This window comes from Rhinolophus sinicus, linkage group LG06, assembly GCF_036562045.2.
Source record: "Rhinolophus sinicus isolate RSC01 linkage group LG06, ASM3656204v1, whole genome shotgun sequence".
Classification (NCBI taxonomy): Eukaryota; Metazoa; Chordata; class Mammalia; order Chiroptera; family Rhinolophidae; genus Rhinolophus; species Rhinolophus sinicus.
The window spans coordinates 81,413,137-81,432,846 of record NC_133756.1 but is presented as its reverse complement, the minus strand read 5'-3'; the positions used below and the strand labels follow the sequence as shown (position 1 = coordinate 81,432,846).

The 19,710-nt window shown below is 37.6% G+C and overlaps 2 protein-coding genes across 2 annotated transcripts in view; both read left to right on the top strand.

Moving 5' to 3' along the window:
• The window catches only part of UBE4A (ubiquitination factor E4A), a 31,642-nt gene extending 22,100 nt beyond the window's left edge, over positions 1-9,542 (top strand). Inside the window, exons 16-20 of the mRNA XM_019716316.2 lie at positions 1,294-1,468; positions 3,470-3,650; positions 4,083-4,230; positions 5,327-5,484; positions 6,665-9,542. Coding sequence (XP_019571875.2) covers positions 1,294-1,468; positions 3,470-3,650; positions 4,083-4,230; positions 5,327-5,484; positions 6,665-6,794 — 792 coding nt within the window. The 3' untranslated portion in view covers positions 6,795-9,542. The remainder of the gene's footprint in view (positions 1-1,293; positions 1,469-3,469; positions 3,651-4,082; positions 4,231-5,326; positions 5,485-6,664) is intronic.
• A 2,110-nt stretch (positions 9,543-11,652) lies between these two features.
• ATP5MG (ATP synthase membrane subunit g) lies at positions 11,653-17,896 on the top strand. The gene is made up of 3 exons (XM_019716343.2): positions 11,653-11,811; positions 16,234-16,394; positions 17,699-17,896. The coding sequence occupies exons 1-3, from the start codon at positions 11,760-11,762 to the stop codon at positions 17,795-17,797; spliced, it is 312 nt and encodes a 103-aa protein (XP_019571902.1). The 5' UTR covers positions 11,653-11,759; the 3' UTR covers positions 17,798-17,896.
• Positions 17,897-19,710: the final 1,814 nt, after the last annotated feature.

The window sequence follows — 19,710 nt, the reverse complement described above, 5'->3', positions numbered from 1 at the left end:
AGCGTGATAGGTTTTGTTCCATTAGAGACCAAGATGAAGGCTCATTGAAGCTCAAGAGCTAGGTGATACTTTGGCAGAGAGAGGAAAAGAAAGTGTGATGAGGCCAAACTAAGGTACACTGGCAGAACTAATTAGGCCAGCACTACAGAAGAAATCAGGATCTTGCATTTGGTCAGTAACTTTCAACCTTTTTCCAACACATTAGTAACAGTGGCTCACTGAGACAATGACTGTTATCCCTCCCTCCTAGAAGATTCTGATTTTTAAACCACTGCTTCGAAAAAGAATCTCTGATTTGGGTTATTTTTTCATAAGACCAAGGTGTTAGTACTCTTCATCTATCCAGTGTCTCCCAAATCTTTAGCTATACTGGAAACATGAGTTTCACAAAGTGTACAGCTGGGTGCCTCTCAGCTCGTTCAGTGTATCATATCCTTAACGATTCCTATGGAGCTGCCTATTGCTCCTATTAAAAAAGTCCTTTATCTGTGACAGGTTTAAAATAGGGCAGTGACCCAAAGGGCAGTGAAGTGGATAAATCATGAGGAGAGCCTTTTGGACAGCCGTGAGCTCCCCGTATTGATTAGCAGTCCCCCAGTAACTTGTATTTAATTTGTGAGAAAAGTTTCCTGCTGTTTTCAACATCTTACACTTTAAGATTTTGGATAGATATTTTCTTAGAAAACAAGAACAAGTCTGTAATGTATAATAATAAACAGACCCTTCTAAGCAAGAACTGTGGGACACAAAGAATGACACAGATGGCATTTTCATAGGACTGTAAGTTTAACACGTTTGCTACAGCAGCCAAGGAGAGGGTTTTAAATGTGGTTCTCCTTCCAGACATTTTGCGTATGTGATAAAGCTTTATTTTTTGATGAGCAGTTTTTTGGGGTTTGGGTTTTTTTCATCTTTCAGGAAGGATTCATCCTTTTTTCACGGTAGCCTGTTTGTTTTTGCCTGGATTTCATATATTACACTATCCTCATTTCTATTTCATAGACTATAATAATATGTCTAGGAGAATTACCAATAAATCTACCCAGGCTGAAACAAATCTATATGGAACCACAATTTCTTTTTCTTTTTTTCCCACAATTCCTTTTTAAGTTTCACCCCTGTGATGAGAAATAAAGGCTCTAGTGTACCCTTTCTTGAGGTACCCTTATGTCTCTTTTATAAGCCCTGGTTTTCCCAGCTTAGTGGACTAGATTTTAAATAGGACCTCTTAAATATCATGTTCCCTTCAACTGCACTTTCCTCTCTGATACACTCCACCTCTGGTTTCTATAGTATTTGAGCAAAATAAAGATTCAACAGATTGAGAAGGACCGAGGTGAATGGGATAGTCTGACTCTAGAAGCCCGCCGAGAAAAGGAAGCTGGCCTACAGATGTTTGGACAACTGGCACGTTTCCATAACATCATGTCCAATGAAACAATTGGTACCCTTGCCTTTCTGACATCAGGTAAGGACAAAAAGTACTGCTTTTCCCAAAAATGCAGCGGTCAAGGTATGCTTCATTTGAGGGATCAGCCCAGCTGAAGCTAGGAATTCAGGCTCTGGTGACAATATTCTGCACAGTCTGAGAGGGAAATGAATCACTAGAGAAGCTTTAACAAGAATGATGTCCATTGTTGATATGGAAATAAGAAAATTGCTACCTCACACAGCTGCCAGAAAGCATAAGTTGGTATAATTTCTCTTGAGGAAAAGAAAACCATATATACCAGGGTGGGGGGATTATTAACCAGAAAAATATTCTTGAACTCTGGTTAAATGCAATAGATCAAACAAAGATATTTATTCGTACTCCCTCTAGAACTGCACTGTCCAATTCAGTAGCCATTTGCCACATGTGGCTATCAAGCACTGAAAATGTGGCTAGTCTGAATTGAAATGTGCTATAAGTAAATATACACTGCAAGACTTAGTATTTTAAAAAGAAATATTTCATTAATAATTTTTGTATTGATTACACATGAAATGACAACCAAATATCACCAGACATTTGAGGAAATCCTCTAACATGAAATACAGATAATAAATGAAACCTTTTATTAAATCTTTATCATCTCAGGGATAAGGGAAGATACAATATGTCAGTTGGAGGGTCAGAAGATAAATTCAAGGAGCTCTTCCATGAAAGTTGACCAGAAAGAGATAGAAATTAGAAGAGAAAGGATAAGAAAACAACAGATCAATTGGAAGTCTCAAAAGAGAGAATTAGAAGGGAAGAAATTATCAAAGAAATAATACTAAAATATTGCCAAAGACTAAAAGCCCCTAATTAAAAGGAGCCACCCAATCTTCACTAGAGGGAATTTTTAAAACCCCACAGTAAGGTATCTCATTGTGACATTACAGAAAATCAGGGTAAAGAGATGATCCTCAAAGATCCCAGAGAAAAATCAGGTCATGCATGATGGTTTAAGTATCAGAATGTCTTTGAATTTCACAATAGTGACATTTGAAGCTGGAACACATTCCTTATGGGAAATATTTTTTCAGCCTAGAATACTACAGCCAGCCAAATCAATTCTGTTTGAGGGTAAACTGTAAGAACATTTTCAGTCATGAAGGTATCAAATTTACTTCTAGTGTACCCTTTCTTGAGAAGCTACAAAAAGATACACTCCATGAAAATGAGGGAATAAACCCAGGAGGAGGAAAGTGGAATCCCGTAAGAGAGATGCAAAAGAAGTTCCCAGGACGATAGAAGAAGGTGCTTGTGTGACCAACACGCAACAGGCCTATAGAGCAAGGAGTCCAGATTGGAGTGACAGATGGAAGCTTCCAGAAAGAACATTTTTCCAAAAATGCAGAACTACTAGAAATGATAATATTGAGAGTTTTATATTTCTGGTGGAGAGTTTAGAAAGATTTAGTGATAGGTTCTCTGAAAATAAGCAAACAAAAAAAATGTGTCAAAATGTATACAGTTGACCCTCGAACAACATGGAGTTAGGGGCACGAACCCCTCATGCAGTCAAAAACCCACGTATAACTTTTGACTCCCCATTAACTACTAAATGGCCTACTACTGAATGCAAGTCTTACCGATAACGTAAACAGTCGATTAACACATATTTGTATGTTACATGTATTAATATTATATACTGTATTACAGTAAAGTAAGCTAGAGAAAAAAATGTTATTAAGAAAATCATAAGGAAGAGGAAATACATATACAGTATTTGTTAAAAAAATCTTCAAATAGGTAAACCCACGCAGTTCAAACCTGTATTGTTCAAGGGTTGACTGTATTAGCAAAATGTTTACAGTGTTTATATCTGGGTGGTAGTTTTTATATTTTATTTGTTTGCTTTTGGTTGTCTATATGTTCTAATATTACTGCAATGAAATTTTAAAAAATAGTCCCCAGGGGTCTCCAAGTAAACCTCTAATAAGACAAAAGTAAATGATTGCTAATGGATTGAGTTTTCACAGTTTTTGGCTTTTTTTCCAGAGATCAAATCACTCTTTGTGCATCCTTTCCTGGCTGAGCGCATCATCTCTATGCTGAACTACTTCCTGCAGCACCTGGTTGGCCCCAAGATGGGGGCCTTAAAAGTCAAGGACTTCAGTGAATTTGACTTCAAACCCCAGCAACTCGTATCAGATATCTGCACTATCTACTTAAATCTTGGGTACCTGAGATTTAAATTGTGCAAGCCAGAGGGAATGCTAATGATTTAATTTGGGGTTTAGATCATGGAATGACTGATTGGTAATTATGTGGAAATACAAAAGAAATGATTCATTTCTAGTTGGTTGATGAAAGAATCTTCTGTAGTTTTAAATAATGAGATTTTGTATGACTTGTGGGACATTGTGTAGAATTTCCAACATTCTGCCTTGATCTATGCAAAGATCAGGCAGGTTGTTTGGAAAAGGAGTGTTCTTTTAAAGCTGCAGGTCTGCTTGATAGACCTCCTTCCTAAAAATTAGAAAAAATCTTCCCATATGAAAAGAACATTCATGGCATATAAGTGATGGGCAACCTTGTTCCTCAGCCCATTTATTATCTCTCTCGTTGACCTCCCTCTGATCTCCATTTCTTCCCGATGCTGACTTTCCAGGGATGAGGAGAATTTCTGTGCCACTGTGCCCAAGGATGGGCGTTCCTATTCCCCAACTCTCTTTGCACAGACAGTACGAGTCCTGAAAAAGATAAATAAACCTGGGAATATGATTGTGGCCTTCAGCAACTTAGCAGAGAGAATCAAGGTGAGAAGGAAGATAATTTGTTTATTAACACATTCGATAAAAATCACATTGTGAACTCAGCTCTTCTGCTTTTTACCCTATTTCGAGGCGGGGAAAGAGCACTGCCTTGAGAAAATACAAACATGATTCTTCCTGGTCAGTCAGTAACTAGAACTACTGTATTCTTAATAATACTCTTCAGCGTGACGATGAGAGCAGAAAATTGATTTAAGAAGCTTCTAATAGAAGTGTACAGGTTTTTGTAGGCTGTTCTTATGAAAACTTTTCTGTGCATTGTTACCAATAGATTTAAAAATCTACAATGTTAATGCAAAAGAACTTTTTAGAATAGAATTCAAGATGAGTAGTTTTTAGTCATTGGCTTTTATTGATTTTCTCAGTTCTCTATAGTTGATCATTTGCTTATATAGGAATAGCCATCTTTAAATACATTTTAAAGATTAAACTTCTGTATTGTGTTTAGCTAATCCCTTTGGCTGGAGTATGATAGAACTCAGTTATGAAGAAGGGAAAAATCATGGCACAGAGTCTAATAGAAAACCTTCCCTATTGATATCAGTGTTCCCTTCAATGAGTTATTTATTGAGCTGGGCCTCATCTTTGCCTAGACCTTAGCCAGATGGACCCGTCAGGAACTAGAGTCATGAAGGGATCAAATATTGAAGCCACTTTTAAATTCCTACACCTGTTTGTACCTAAAATCGGAAACTGCTTTTCATATACAGACTGCATGAGTGACTCTGTAATTATGCAAATAATAACCCTCCACCCCCACCCCTTTTGAATTATATGACATTTACAACAGGACTGTTTCCAGAAAGATGTATGTGATGTGTTTCTTTTCCTGTTAACACTTCAACCCATTTTCAGACATGAGTGCTAGCAGCTGAGCCAAATTGAAGTTTCAGAGTTGGGGCTGAATGCAAAATTTGCTCCTATAATATCCATCTTGGCTTGTTTAGAAAATAAATCTGAGAACTGTCATTGTCACTGTAAAGGGTTATTACTGCCCCCCCCCCCTTAAGGTATAGTCATTGAGCATTTTGAATTCAGCTGCTCTGTGAATTCATCTCAACTGCCAGGTGTTTGTACTCAGTCTCTAGCAGACCTCCAGCAACAGGAAGAGGAGACCTATGCGGATGCCTGTGATGAGTTCCTGGATCCCATCATGAGCACACTGATGTCTGACCCTGTGGTGCTGCCGTCTTCCAGAGTCACTGTGGATCGATCCACCATCGCCAGACATTTGCTCAGGTATGCCAGCCCAAAAAGAAGCCTCAAGACTACAGATGTATAATTGTTTGCTATCGTCTTGTTTCCCCAGATTTCTAATACAGTACAGTACACCCAACAGGAGCCCCATACTGTTGATTTATTACTGTGTTGGGGAGACAATGGTAGAGGTACATCACTTGATTGTTAAGGATTTAAACATCCCCAAAATGACACCCTGTTGAGAAATGCTGGTTCTAATCATTATTTGTCTCTTCCTTCCTTAAGAAAATAATTTCTATCAACATATGTTATAAAATATGTCAACCTGGATTATAAATTGACTGGAATTTGTTTTACTTTTATTTTAGTTATAAAAGTATGAAAGACAGGTTTGTTTGTTTTTTAATTTAGGTTTCACACTAATATTCATCATATGGGTTAATTCACATTCTGCTGCTGCTATTGTACTCAGCCATGGTTTCCCCCCCGGCTGCCTGCTCTAAGTGCAGCATTATATACAAATGGGTACGGAGAGACTCTGCCTATTTAAAATTGTTACATAAATTGGCCAAAATTTAAGGACATACACTGTTTTGTAAATACTGAAGAAAAAAAAGGATTTTCTACATCATGGTATTTGGTATTAAGCATTCTCTATATGCATGATTCTGTGCTAGGTGATATGTCTTTTCCAAAGCGTCAGTGAAAATTTATATTTTATTGTGGCCTCATAATAAAAAAGAGAAAATATATCAGCTTTTATAAACCTTTTTACAACAGGAAAACATAATCTCCACTTCCTTGTATAGCAATCAGCTAATTAAATCAAGTGTCAATTTACAAGGCTTTATACCTTAACATCGTACTCTGAGAGTCTGTCACTAAAACTATAGGCAGCTCCTCATGCTAACATGAGTGTACAGGGTCTCTGCCTGAGGAAAATTGAATCAAATATCATCTGAACAACAATGTTGAGATCACAGTCCGTTAAAACTCAGAGATAAAGTAGCTAAGTAATCTGGGAAAAAAAACAACACCAAAAACCTCCTGAATCATTCTTTCTCATCTCATTCTTTTTAACCTCAGCTCAGCACTTGATTCAAAGTTATAATGCACTCGAGCTTCAGTCTCAAAGTAAGATCCCCAGGTGTTCTGTTTTTAGCTCAGAGTGTTAGAACTTATGGAAATAACCCCATTTCCCTTTCTCTCTTTGTCCCAGTGACCAAACAGATCCCTTTAACCGTAGTCCCCTCACCATGGACCAGATCCGGCCAAACACAGAACTAAAAGAAAAAATCCAACGGTGGCTCGCAGAGAGGAAACAACAACAAAAGGGGCAACCTGAATAAATACTGTGACCTGAAAAACCAAAAACCAACCCTAGAGTGTAGATAAACAATTGTTTGTGATTTTTCTCTGGTTCTGTTCCTTTTTTCCTTCTTTTTTTTTTTTTTTTCTTTACTAAATTAGAGAACTGCTCTTGCTCAAATTACGATAATTAAGATTCCTAAGAACTTTACAATGCTCTCTTGGCTTGCAGAAAATTATAGCATCACCTAGTTAGGAAATCATCACTAATTTTTACCCTTTGTTTACCCTATTCTTCCTTTTCCTACCTTAAATTACATTAACTTCTACTAAAACTTTCTGCCACCCTACTATTATTTCTCTTCCAAGAACTACTCAAACGTCTTTGGTGAACACTACTTTTAAGTATATGATGTCACATATTTCAGTGTCAGCTGATATCATCAGAAAATCCTGTGTTAGCAAGCTATTTTACTAGTCTTCATGACCAGGACTTAAGCTGTTTTCCTTGAAGACTAGTAAAAGCAGATACCTTGATGTTTGAGTAGACTTTTGAATAAGATCATAGATGAAATGAAAAAAAAAAAAAGGAATCTTGTGCAATTCTGTTTTCACCTCTTAATTTTGTGTTACCTCCTAACTCAGCGATATGGTGGAGGAGGACAAACACTGTCCAATGGGGTTGTCATTACCACAGAAAACTTAGCCCTGCAATATTTTTAGGGTGATTGACAGGACAAACTTGCAGTTTTGACACTTCATTCAAAACAATTCTGAGGTGAAAGAATAAAGAAAGCTGGTGGGCCCTTTTTAGCGTATGGAAATCTGTTGCTACAAAGACTAAGCTTGAGTAGAAAAATTGGGTAACAAATGTAAGCAGGAAAAATGTCATCTTTAAGACACTAGTAATACCAGCAGTATGTGTGTGTTTTGTGTTGGCCTAGTGTAAACTGTACCACTTTAAATTGTCTCTTCCATGGTAAGATGTACGCAGTATGTGGCCACTAACATTATTCTAGACGAAATTCTGAGACTAAAATGTATATAGTTAATGTTTGAACTTGTGACCTGAATTCTAAGAGCTGTTTCTAACTCAGCATGAGGTCATCAATTAACAAAGTAGGAATTTGAGCACAACCCTGTCCACAAGCCATTTAAAATATCCACTTAGCCCTAAGTAGTTAATAGATGGATGGGTCCCACTTACAAATTGAGCTTGAATTCCCTACTCAATTGTGTACCTTAATGTGCTGTCCCTCTAAGTCCAAAGACAAAAGTGACAAGAAAAATTGGTATGATCTAGAAACGGGTCATTACTTCATTTAGAGGACATTGTTAATCATGGCATCTTTCAGATAAGATGGTAGTGTTACGATATTGCAAGTTCCTGTGAATAGTCCTTGATGTGTTTTTGATGGTATCAGCTGGAAAACTGCAAATCAGAGGGCATCCCATACTAGACGTGAAGTAGATGATGCCTATTGCTGTGCTTATAAATGAAAAAGGAAGTATATGGGACTCTTGCAAGATTCCTATAAGGAATTCCTATAAGGATTCTTGCCAGAATGTAAGATAATAGTTCAGTGTGCTCCTTAGCCCTTTAAGGCATGGGTTGACAGGATTTGTTTATTTTCTTAAAATGAGTTTCATTTCATATTTAATATTCCTCTCTGAGAATGAACTGTTTCTAAAATAAGTTTCTGCCTACTTGCATTTATCTTCCAAACCCAATCTAATTAGAATGTTTTTATTTTTATAAGAAGTGGGGAAAGACCAGTTTTATAGGAGAAAATTGGAGGAAAAATGGGCACAAGACCTCAGAAGGCAGTTGTTCCCAGCAGCTTTCTAGTTAACAGCCTCTATGCTGCCTCTTGTATCTGTGTCTGTATTTAATCTTCAGATTGTAAGCCTTTCCTGGCAAGCCTTTTTTTAAACCCCTTTTCCTGATACTCTGAATGGCTATGGCACCATTAATGCTGCTGAATATCTTTAAACTCATCAGAAAGTCAAGTGTGTCACTAAAGGCCATTATTGGTAAGGAAACCAGGTGTCCTTTGCAGCATTTTTTTTTTTAAGTAATTTATGAACACCGCAAAAAATAAGACTAAAAAATTATCCTCTTGATAACAACACAGTGTGTATATGCACTTGGAAGCTTAAAGAATTGTTTTGTTATCTGGTACTCAGAGGCAGCTAAATCTATTAAAGCAGACTTTCTGACATGCTTAGTTTTATTTGTTGGCTTTGCTGGACTATAATAGCAAAATGAAGATTCTTTAATCAGCTCTAATACTACTTACTAAAAGGGTAATACTAAACTTGGAAAATTAAGTAGGTTTTATGAAGCAATCTGGGTTTGTTTTTTAAATAAAAATTTTAATGGATATGTAAAAACTGAAGGAAACTTTAAAGGTTTTTAATGGTGCAGGTGAAGGTCCCAGTTGCTATTTGGTATCACACTCTACAAAAGCTTCATTACTTTATTTGATGCTGGTTGCTAAGCAGCCATTGCACAGAGCATAAGTCTACTGGGTGCCTTTACCAGCCAGAGGCTGATGCTGCACTGTTGATGACATGTGAGGAAGTAATGCACATGCTCTAACTGCTAAACAGGAAAAGAACCTAGAAACAAAGAAAATGAAGAACAAAACAACAAAAAGTTTGATTGAAATAAAACTTGATCAATGTAACTGTATTTTGAAACATTCCAGGAAGGTAATTTCTTGTCAAACTCGCCTGAGGGTGTCTGTTCAAAGCTTGTATTTAATAAATGAACACATGACTTACAACTTTTGTTATCACTTCCTTTATTACAGTATTAAAAGCTACTACCATGTTTCCCCGAAAAGAAGACCTAGCCGACAATCAGCTCTAATGCGTCTTTTGGAGCAAAAATGAACATAAGTATAAGAATGGTATTATGTTTATTATATTATATTATACCTGGTCTTATAGTAAAATAAGACCCAGTATATTATATTTATATTATATTAATATTATACCCGGTCTTACAGTAAAATTATATAAGACCGGGTCATATTCATTTTTGCTCCAAAAGACGCATTAGAGCTGATTGTCCAGCTAGGTCTTATTTTGAGGGGAACAGGGTAACACTTTCAGAAATCTCTCTGGAAACTTAGAGGTATCTGACCTTCACTTCTGTTAAAGGTCATTTAAAATTGTGACCTGGCTGACCTAACCTGCCTTACCAGATAAGATAACTTCTGGACCCTGGAGTTATCTTCAGATGAGTCTCGGCATGTTTTTTCTTAATCAGTTCCCTTTTGGCTCCACTTTTCTTTATCTGGCCTAAACCCCAGGTCTTTCATTTTAATCATTTACTATCATGTTCCCCTCTACCCCTTGTTTCTGTATCTCCTGTCAGGCAAGACCTCAGCCTAGATTAACCCAATCATTCCCTTCTCCAATATTCAAGCTACAGACCACTGTTGCAGAAAAATAACAGTCTTTAGAGTGATGCAACCACAAACGTGTGGTTTCTAACACTGCCCAACAACCCTTCTGTGTGTCCTTAGCTTCAACAGCTATTCCACACTTTCACCCCTTTCCTCAAATTCTTTCCTACCCTCCCACTTACTCTTCATGTTCAGATGACCTTGTCTTCTACTTCACTGGAAAGACATAGACTTCAGATTTCCACTTTCAAAATTCTGTCCCATCATTCCGTCTGTGGAAAAGGCCCCCTTTCCAAGGCTAATCCCTGCGACCTTCTTTCCTGCCTTATCAGGGATTTTGTCAATCCCCCTTCTATATCTTCAGTCTCTCCCTTGAGTCCACATCCCTATTTGGTTTTCTGACTTGTTTTCCTTTATATCCGTATTACTTCATTCACTCTGGTTTCTATCCTAACTTTTTGAAACTGATCTAGTTAATGTTTCCATATTGCCAAATTAACTTTCCCATCCTTAATTTCACTTCTCTTGAGGAAATGCTATTCTTAGCTCCTAATTTTTCTTTCCACCTCTAACCATTCCACCAATCAATTTTACTTCTGCTCAGGCTTCCCCAAGATACACTATTTATCGTTGTGTTTTTCTCATCAAATGCCACTTCCCTGCTATGTCTCTTCTTACAGTCATGTTTAACCATAAAGTTTCAACTCTGTAGTATATAGCTGATCTGTTATATACATCAACTCAAGGATCTCCTTTTCTAGGAAGTCTTCCCAGATCATGCCTAACCTGATACTGATGTCCCTTCTCTGTTTACATTGCAACCTCTTCAGATCCCAACTGTGTCGCTAGCTAGACCATTTGTCAAACCCGGACTTAATGGGCACACTACCTAACATTAAGGCTTTCTTTAAATTCCAAAATGCCTGGCATACTGGAAGCCCTCGGCAAATGTAATTTTGTTTCTCATATTTGCATAGTTCCTTGCGGCTGGTTAGGGAATTACGGGAACTGGCTTCCAATCCCGGTACAGGATGCAGGGGAAACCAAGGTTACAAAAGGTCAGCTAAACATAGGCTGAGTCGGGTGATAGGTTGTGTGGCCCTAACTTTACATGTATGGCCTAGGAGCCATTCTGCCTTTGTAAAACGATTGTGTTGGCCTAGAAGAGATCGTTAGCCCTTCCAGCCCTAACTTCCCACGTCCTTAGAAGCTGCGAAAGCACCGTAGGCAAAAAAGGGGAGGTCGCTATCGGAAAGCTGGGGAGGCTCAGGGCGCATGCGCCTTTCCTCCACTCGGGCCTTCCGGGCCTCCGTGAGCAGCTGCCCCAAGAAATGCCTGTTTCTCTGCCGAATCCCATTGTTCTCCACCTTATTCTGATCTCTTCTTTTCGTATCTAGTTTCTCTTCTGTAACTAAAGAAACTGAACTAACGAGCTAAATTCCAGAAAGACAGTAGGACACCTAAATACCTTGGACAGGCGCGGAAAGAGGAGGCCTGACCTTGAAAGCGGAACGGGGTCCTTCGATGGGTCCTTTCAGGGGGTGACATTCAGCCGGCCGTTCGAGGCCACGGACTTTCCATCCTAGAACCATGGCCCAATTTGTCCGTAATCTCGCAGAGAAGGCCCCGGCGCTGCTAAACGGTGAGCGCGGCATCAAACTGCCGAGGCGGGTAGAGAGCAGGACGCGACGTCTGCTAGAGCCTGAGGAAAACGCGGACTGGGGGACCCCGCGGGGCCTGCGGGAGCCGGGGCGGGGACGACGTGTAGGTGGGGGGAGCAGGAGGCAGTTTTGAACCTCTAGCCGTCTGCTTGCCTGTCCTGCAGCTTTGGTTCTGTATACACCGCTGAGGTTCTGAATTCTAACCACCACAATGAAGGGAGGGAGGGGGCGGGAGGCCTGGCTTTTTTTTTTTAGATTTCTAGGAATAGGAATGTGGAGGATATGGCTCTGTTAGAAGAGGTAGGAAAAAGGAGGGCAGGGATATGTGAAAGGACATAATTCGGCCTTATCAGGGTGTCTGGTTCTCAATGGAGTAATCAGAAGTCTACAGAAATTTTTAAGGTTGGGTGAGTTTTCGAACGTCCTAGCCAGATTCGGAGGGAATTTTTAGGTGGAAAAAGACTTCAAGGACGAGTCTCCTTACCCCAGTAAGTATAGAAAAGAATGTGTGTAAACGGTAATCTCTATTATTATGGCTTGGCATTCTTGGGGTTTTTACGTTTGAAAAAGCTGAAAAATCTGATAGACCGCTGTATATCAGAACAAACCCGAATAGTCACAGTCCTGAGTAGTAGTTCTGTTCTGTGAATAAATATTTCAGTTGTCTGCCAGATAGCAAAGCGTTCATATTATTCCCGAAGAGAAATAAGTTAAATTGACGGAAGTTTCTTCACTAGATTTACAATGTTCAAGGAAGTGGTTGAAGTGCAGGTCTCTAAGTAGTTTAGCTCAGATTTGATTATGAAGTGTGAATATAAAGAATTTTTTAAGTACATGTAATATTTTTGAACCTATTTTACTGTGATTTGTATTTTCTTATTTATTCTCTCCTCCCTTTTCTCCATCAGCAGTCAAACAATGAGTTACTGAAGGCCTTACAGTGCTGGATACTATAAATATTCTCTCCTTCTGCAGAACCCAAAGTCTGCTAGTTTACTCATTTTCCCAAAGAGCTTAAGTTTGCAACTAAGATCATCAAACTATCTGTTATGACAAAGCTGTACAGTTTTACATAAATCAAAAGAGAAGGTCCTATCGGAGGGCAGCAACGGAGTCAGTCTGAAGCTGCCCCACGCCGCATCCCCTCTGCTTCCGGTTGCAATTGAGAAAGGCTGTTCATACAGTAAACAGGAGAGAGAAGGAATAGCGGCTTCATACTTTCGACTTTGTGGGTGATTTGAATCAAAATTTTTGAAGTTTCAAGTGGATTTTTCTTCTCCTAATATGGCTTTCACTTCTTTTAGGTGGCGGGTGTCGGGGAATTGCAAACTAATTTTAATAATAAAATCCAAAAATAAAAGTAAAACAAAAATAACTTTTTATTATGAAATAGATAAGCCCTTTCTTCTATTATTGTGAATAATTGAAAGATAATGGTTGTTATTCTTCCAAAAGTATTCAGAAAGGAGAGCTCAACTGGGACCAGAATGTTAAAGTGGAAATATATTTTGCTTTATAACATAACTTAGTGTATTAAATGTGAATGTTAATCATCAAATAAAAATTACTGTATGTTAATTCCCCTAGGGGACAAAGAATCTTAGAAATAAGTAATTTTATCATCAAATTTCCCCAGAAAGTTCATAGAGTATGATTTTTTTTCCCTTTTTACTAAACCTGAGACTTTATTTGGATTTCACCAGTTTTTCCATTAATCTTTTTGTTCCAGGAGCCAATCTTTTCATGACCTTGACAGTCTTCACTCTTGCACTGTGTTAATTGATTTCAAGATTTTTTTTTAATGTGTCAAAAATCCACAAAAAATGAAAAGTTAATATTTTGACTATTTGATGGCTTTAAAAACATTGCGAGCTGCTTTGTACATAAATGACATTTTTATTTTAAATTTTTGTTATAGTAATAAATTTACCATTATATTGAATTTTAGCAAAAAATACTCAAAACATACTAAGTGGCATCATCTTGATTTAGGTATAGATAAATTAGACTCTAATGAATGGCACTGATGACATAAAAAAATTTATTACAAAATGTTACACAATGTGGCATACAAAACATCTTTGTTGTTGATAGTACAAGCCACAGGAAAACATCCGAATGTTGCAGCAAAAAAGTTAAGGTATCAATCTGGGTATCCTATAAAGATATTCCCCAGTCTAGATTTGTCTGGTATATTTTTCATGATTAGTCTGGCACCTTGGGTTTTGAGAAAGAATACCACAAAAGTGAATTGCTCCAATCACATCAGGACATACATGACATCCATATAACATTGCTAGTGAAATTTACTTTCATCACTTGGTTAAGATAATGTTCGCTAGGTTTCTCCACTATAAAGTTACTATTTTTCTCTCTGTTCTTCAAAAGCAAGTAACTAAGTCTAGCCCAGCGAATGGAATAGAAGGTGGGGGAAGAAGGGTAGCTGCAGCCAACAGTAGGGATTCCATCTCCTATGGAAAGGAGTATCTACATACATTTAAATGGAATTCTGTGAGAAAGATTTGTCTCTTCCCCATTTATTCAGTCATTTATTGTATGGACTCATGTACATTTATTTCCTACTTCATACCTCCAGTAGTATTTATTTTGTTGCGGCCTTGGCCATTGAGAACGCTTTAAGTTTGGCAACTCTGTCCCTTTGACATACCCCCTTACTTCCTGGTACTACAAGATGCTTCAGACTCTTTATTTTCCCTACCCTAGCCTTAGAATCAGCCATTTCTCCAAGGAGCCCTAGTTCCTTTTATCAGACAGTGGTATTTTGAAACTAAGATCTAAGCACTTGATATTTTCCTTGCTACTAGACTACTGTGTATAGTATCATTGCTTCTAGGCTCTCTTAGTGGGCAAGGGTGTGTGTGTGTGCATACGTGTACTAACCTATGTCTATACACGCATATATATAATTGTTTCTGTATACATATATTAAACTACGTGTGTTCATATGAACGTCTCCAACTCTAACCCAGTACCACAGGATTTATTCTTGCTTTACTTTCCTATCCTCTGTGACAGTGAAAATCCTGGCTCCATTCATTTATTTATATTCTGTTCATCCCTGTATACATGTAAAGCTACTTAAAATGTTTTAACCTATATTCCCTGTGAAACAAATTTACCAACTAAAGTACAGTGTTTTTGTACACTATACTGATTTTTTTTAAATAAAGGATGAAATATCTGTATAGAAGATAATTTTAAAGAGAGTTACACAGACTACTTTTTGATAGCCCCATCTTCAGGCATTCGCAATTCTATTTAGAACTATCTCTTAGAGCTTTGTGTCTGCTTAAAGATTTACCCATGGCCCTAAGCACAGAGGATAATGGAGATCATAATTCTAAGAGTAGTGAAATACCCAAACACTGGCAGTTAATAATAGGAATACTACCAATAGGCTTGGGTCAATCTTTGAACAATAGACACTTTATGTATTTGTCTTGTAATTTTATTTATTTTTATATAAAATACCTTTATTTTGCTGAAATCACTACTACAGTTTCATATCTACACTGGTTAAAAATCTTTGTTTTTTCCTGAAATAGTAAATACTTAGCAATTTCAGTTTAGTGATAGAGTTTTGGTTGCTCTTAATACATGTAGGTTTCATTTTTATCTGTGGTGTTTTGAAGGAAGATCAGCTGTGCTTTTGTTAAAAGGTTTAATCCAACATATTGATGAGAACACCAAAAATGGATACTAACTGGTATAATTCCATCTGGATTTGTGGCCAATAATTGTGACAAGTTTTAAGCTTATTCTTAAGAATGCTGTTCTACATAGCTCCTTCCCTCCCGTTCTGCACCTCTTCCTTCCAAATTTTCTGGTCTCTACCAAGAAAATAGGGTTACACTGCTGCTGTTTTCTTGGTTTTAAATCCAACTTCTAGTAACTTTATAGTTAACCAGATTTACCATTCTTAAATGAAGTAACAGCGCTAGCTGCCCACTAGTGAAGACCTGGTATAGTTTAATGTGTTCATACTCTGTTTTCCCAAAAATAAGACCTAGCCGGTCAATCAGCTCTAATGTGTCTTTTGGAGCAAAAATTAATACAAGACCCGGTTTTATAGCATAGTAAGACCGGGTCTTATATTAATTTTTGCTCCAAAAGACGCATTAGAGCTGATTGTCCGGCTAGGTCTTAATTTTCCGGGAAACACAGTAGCTTCCTGTCTGGTTGAACTTGCCTGTGACACAGGTGTTCTGCATCTTTAAAAGCCTCTTGTTACCAGGGAGCACCTTTGACTTTTCATACTGGGTGCACATTTAGTACAAGCCGTGAATGAATGTGATGTATGAACAAATATTTGTGTCCAGCCCACACATCTGCTTCTTTTGGTCTCTGTTGAATTCATCCTGGTGTTTTGTTTTGTTTTCCAGCTGCTGTGACTTACTCGAAGCCTCGATTGGCCACATTCTGGCACTATGCCAAGGTTGAGCTGGTTCCTCCAACCCCTGCTGAGATCCCTACAGCTATTCAGAGCTTGAAAAAAATAGTCAGTAGTGCTCAGACTGGTAGCTTCAAACAGCTCACAGTTAAGGTAACTATGGGCTTAATGCAAACGTATGTGCATAACAGAAAATGTCTTCCCTTGAGATTTTTCTTATTGTTTTGATTAATATATATGTTTTCCCATTGAGGCCGAAACCAATGTTATGAGAGTTAATATCTTTCTTGACTTCCCAGAAAGATACTTATCTTTCTAATTTTGTCATCTGGGTTGAAATAATTGGGTTATTATATCTTATTTTCCCATCAGTCTTATAACAAACAAGTGAGCATTTTTACTGGGCAACTTTTTTACCCCGTTCCTATTTTGGTTAGTATACTAAAATAGGATGGCTTACTTTGCTGATTCTGTACTTTTTTTCATCTGTAGTCCTGGAACTACCCCCAATTTGGTCAAAAGAGCTCTTAGACTATATCACTAACAGACAGCTAACACTCATATGAAAGATAAAATACTAAAAATAGCAAGCATATGATATCATATGAAGTGTTAATTGAATTTCATGAAGATAAAATCTAGACTATAAGAATTGAAACTTATATTTGCTTGCTTGATCCATGCATAGGATTAAAATCCCTAAATAACTAAATTATTTCTGGCTTTGGAACCTACATCCTGGAAAATAGATTATTTTTCAGGAAACTTCCAGTATTTCTGTTATAATTTGAAGAGGAAAGTTCACTTCCGGGTGCAAAAAGGAAAAGGCTCAATTTTGTTGTGGAAAGGTATTTTTTTCTACTAGAGTTTCAAGATCCATATTTGCATTTGCATGTAACACTGCTATCTGGAACCATATACGTACTTTTTCTCTTCATGACAGCAAAACATTGATCTGTGAAACTGAGTAATTACTGCATACTTGGAAAGAGTTAAGCCAAATAATAAATGAATAAAAATGATGTCTAAAGGAGATAACAGAGCCCTTTATCTTTCAACAGATTTTCTTTGGCCAGATGAATGTCTATTCGGAGACTTGCCTTCCATAGCCATCCTTTCATATGAATGCCCTGTCTAAATGTGTCAGCTATTTCCAGGATGTGGGTTGTTTTAAGGCTCATAAAGTGTCTCATAAACTAATAATGAAAGTGTTAAGTCAGTTCAGATTTTTAAAGAATGCTTTGAAAGAATTTATAAGCTCTGGACTACTTATATAATTGAAAGTTCAAGGGTTCTCTGCAACTGAAACAACTTAACATCAGTAATTCTTGACTTTGACTAAAACTGCCCTCTGAATTGAATAGCATCCTTATATATTCTCTCTCCCCTGATCCTGGAAAATAATAAATATATAAGGAAAATATGTACATTAAAGTTTGTACTTTTTTTTTTTTCAGGAAGCCCTGCTGAATGGTTTAGTGGCCACTGAGGTGTGGATGTGGTTTTATGTCGGCGAGATCATAGGCAAGCGTGGCATCATTGGCTATAATGTTTGAAGACCAGTCGTTCACATCTGTTTCTTTTGGGTTTATTATTCGAATGTTCTTGTACCATGTGTGATCAGACAGGTATTTGAATAAAATATGTCAAAATCAGCATTTTCTATATCAAACACTGCATGGACGGTCATATTTTCTCTTGACATTAAGTTAGATTGTCTTTTGCTTTATTATAGCTCTAAAAGCATGTCTTTGCTTAGCCTGAAATTAAAAAGGACATATGTGAATATACCTACCTGTTACAATATTTATGAGGATAACGTTTTAATTTGAAGGTTGGAAATAATGTTTACGTCCAGAAAAGTTGGGGGAAAGGCCTTGAGAAAAGCAGAACTTGCTACAGTAGGAGAAATAGTAATACCATGTACCAAAGTTAAATCATGTCAATAGTATAAAGAATAAAATTTGGATGGTTTCTCTCTTTGCTAAAATCAGAGAAAGACCTTTTTGACAACACCTATGTCTAAACATTGGGATACTTGCTGGTATTCTGCGTATCTATAACATCTTTAATGCCAGGACAGAGTGAATGAGATCCATGACTAAATTTTTAAATCTAATTTTGATAAGTGTATTATTAATCTATCTGGTTTTATGATTTTTAGAACCTATCTTTGCAAAAATAAAACACGCTATGGATATTTAAACAGGATTGTAACTCAGTATCGTCCATGGGTCTAAAAAACATTATGTCCTAAAATAAATATAGAGGGTGCCAAAAAAATGTATACACATTTTAAGAAAGGAAAAACACTATTAAAATTGTAATAATATATACCAATAACAAAAATGAATACAAGTCATGTGTATACATTTTTTTGGCACCCCCAGTAGAAGTGATTGGTTATTCTGTCTTCTTGAGCCATTATTATTGAGGATCTAGGAGAGACTTAATCACTCATTGGCTTTTCTGGGTACCTTACCGTCTTTTTTTTTCGTTCAAAGATTTTATTGGGGAAGGGGAACAGGACTTTGTTGGGGAACAGTGTGTACTTCCAGGACTTTTTTTTCCAAGTCAAGTTGTTGTCCTTTCAGTGTTAGTTGTGGAGGGTGCAGCTCAGCTCCAGGTCCAGTTGCCTTTTCTAGTAGCAGGGGGCACAGCCCACCATCCCTTGCAGGAGTCCAGCTGGCAACCTTGTGGTTGAGAGCTCGCACTCCAACCAACTGAGCCATCCGGGAGGCAGCTCAGCTCAAGGTGCGGTGTTCAATCTTAGTTGCAGGGACGGAGCCCACCATCCCTTGCAGGACTCGAGGAATTGAACTGACAACCTTGTGGTTGAGAGCCCACTGGCCCATGTGGGAATTGAACAGGCAGCCTTCAGAGTTAGGAGCATGGAGCTCTAACCGCCTGAGCCACCGGGCCGGCCCGGATCATACCATCTTTAAATGGCTCATTGGTACTTTCTGAATCCACTGTAACTTTCTTGCAGCCACTGTAAAACATTCAGTACCAGCTGATGATAACCAGAAGATGATAGCATACTGGAAAAGCACCATAGCTCACAATATAGTATTAATCCTTTAATAGTATTATGCATTTATCCAGTCAGTCCCAAATTTGCCTGGTGCATTTAGAACCTGATGCTTTAGCTTAATAAAGGGCACAGCTTTTCTAAGTGATACGTAAGAAAGTTTCCATAGAGATTGCTGCTCTTCTGAAATATGAAGTAATGCCCAACACTGCTACAATAAACAGGTGGTCAAAATTGAAACTACCTCTTGTCAAAAACTTAAAATATGCACAGCAGACTGAAAAGATACTACTGCAATGATGATGATCTTTGTGAGTTTCTGATGCAGTGAGTATTAATATTAACTGAAAATAATTTTTCATTTATGGTACGTAATGTGATTTTTTTTTTTACCACATGGTCACCCCAGAAAGTTCTCAAAATAAACCTTTACTACTC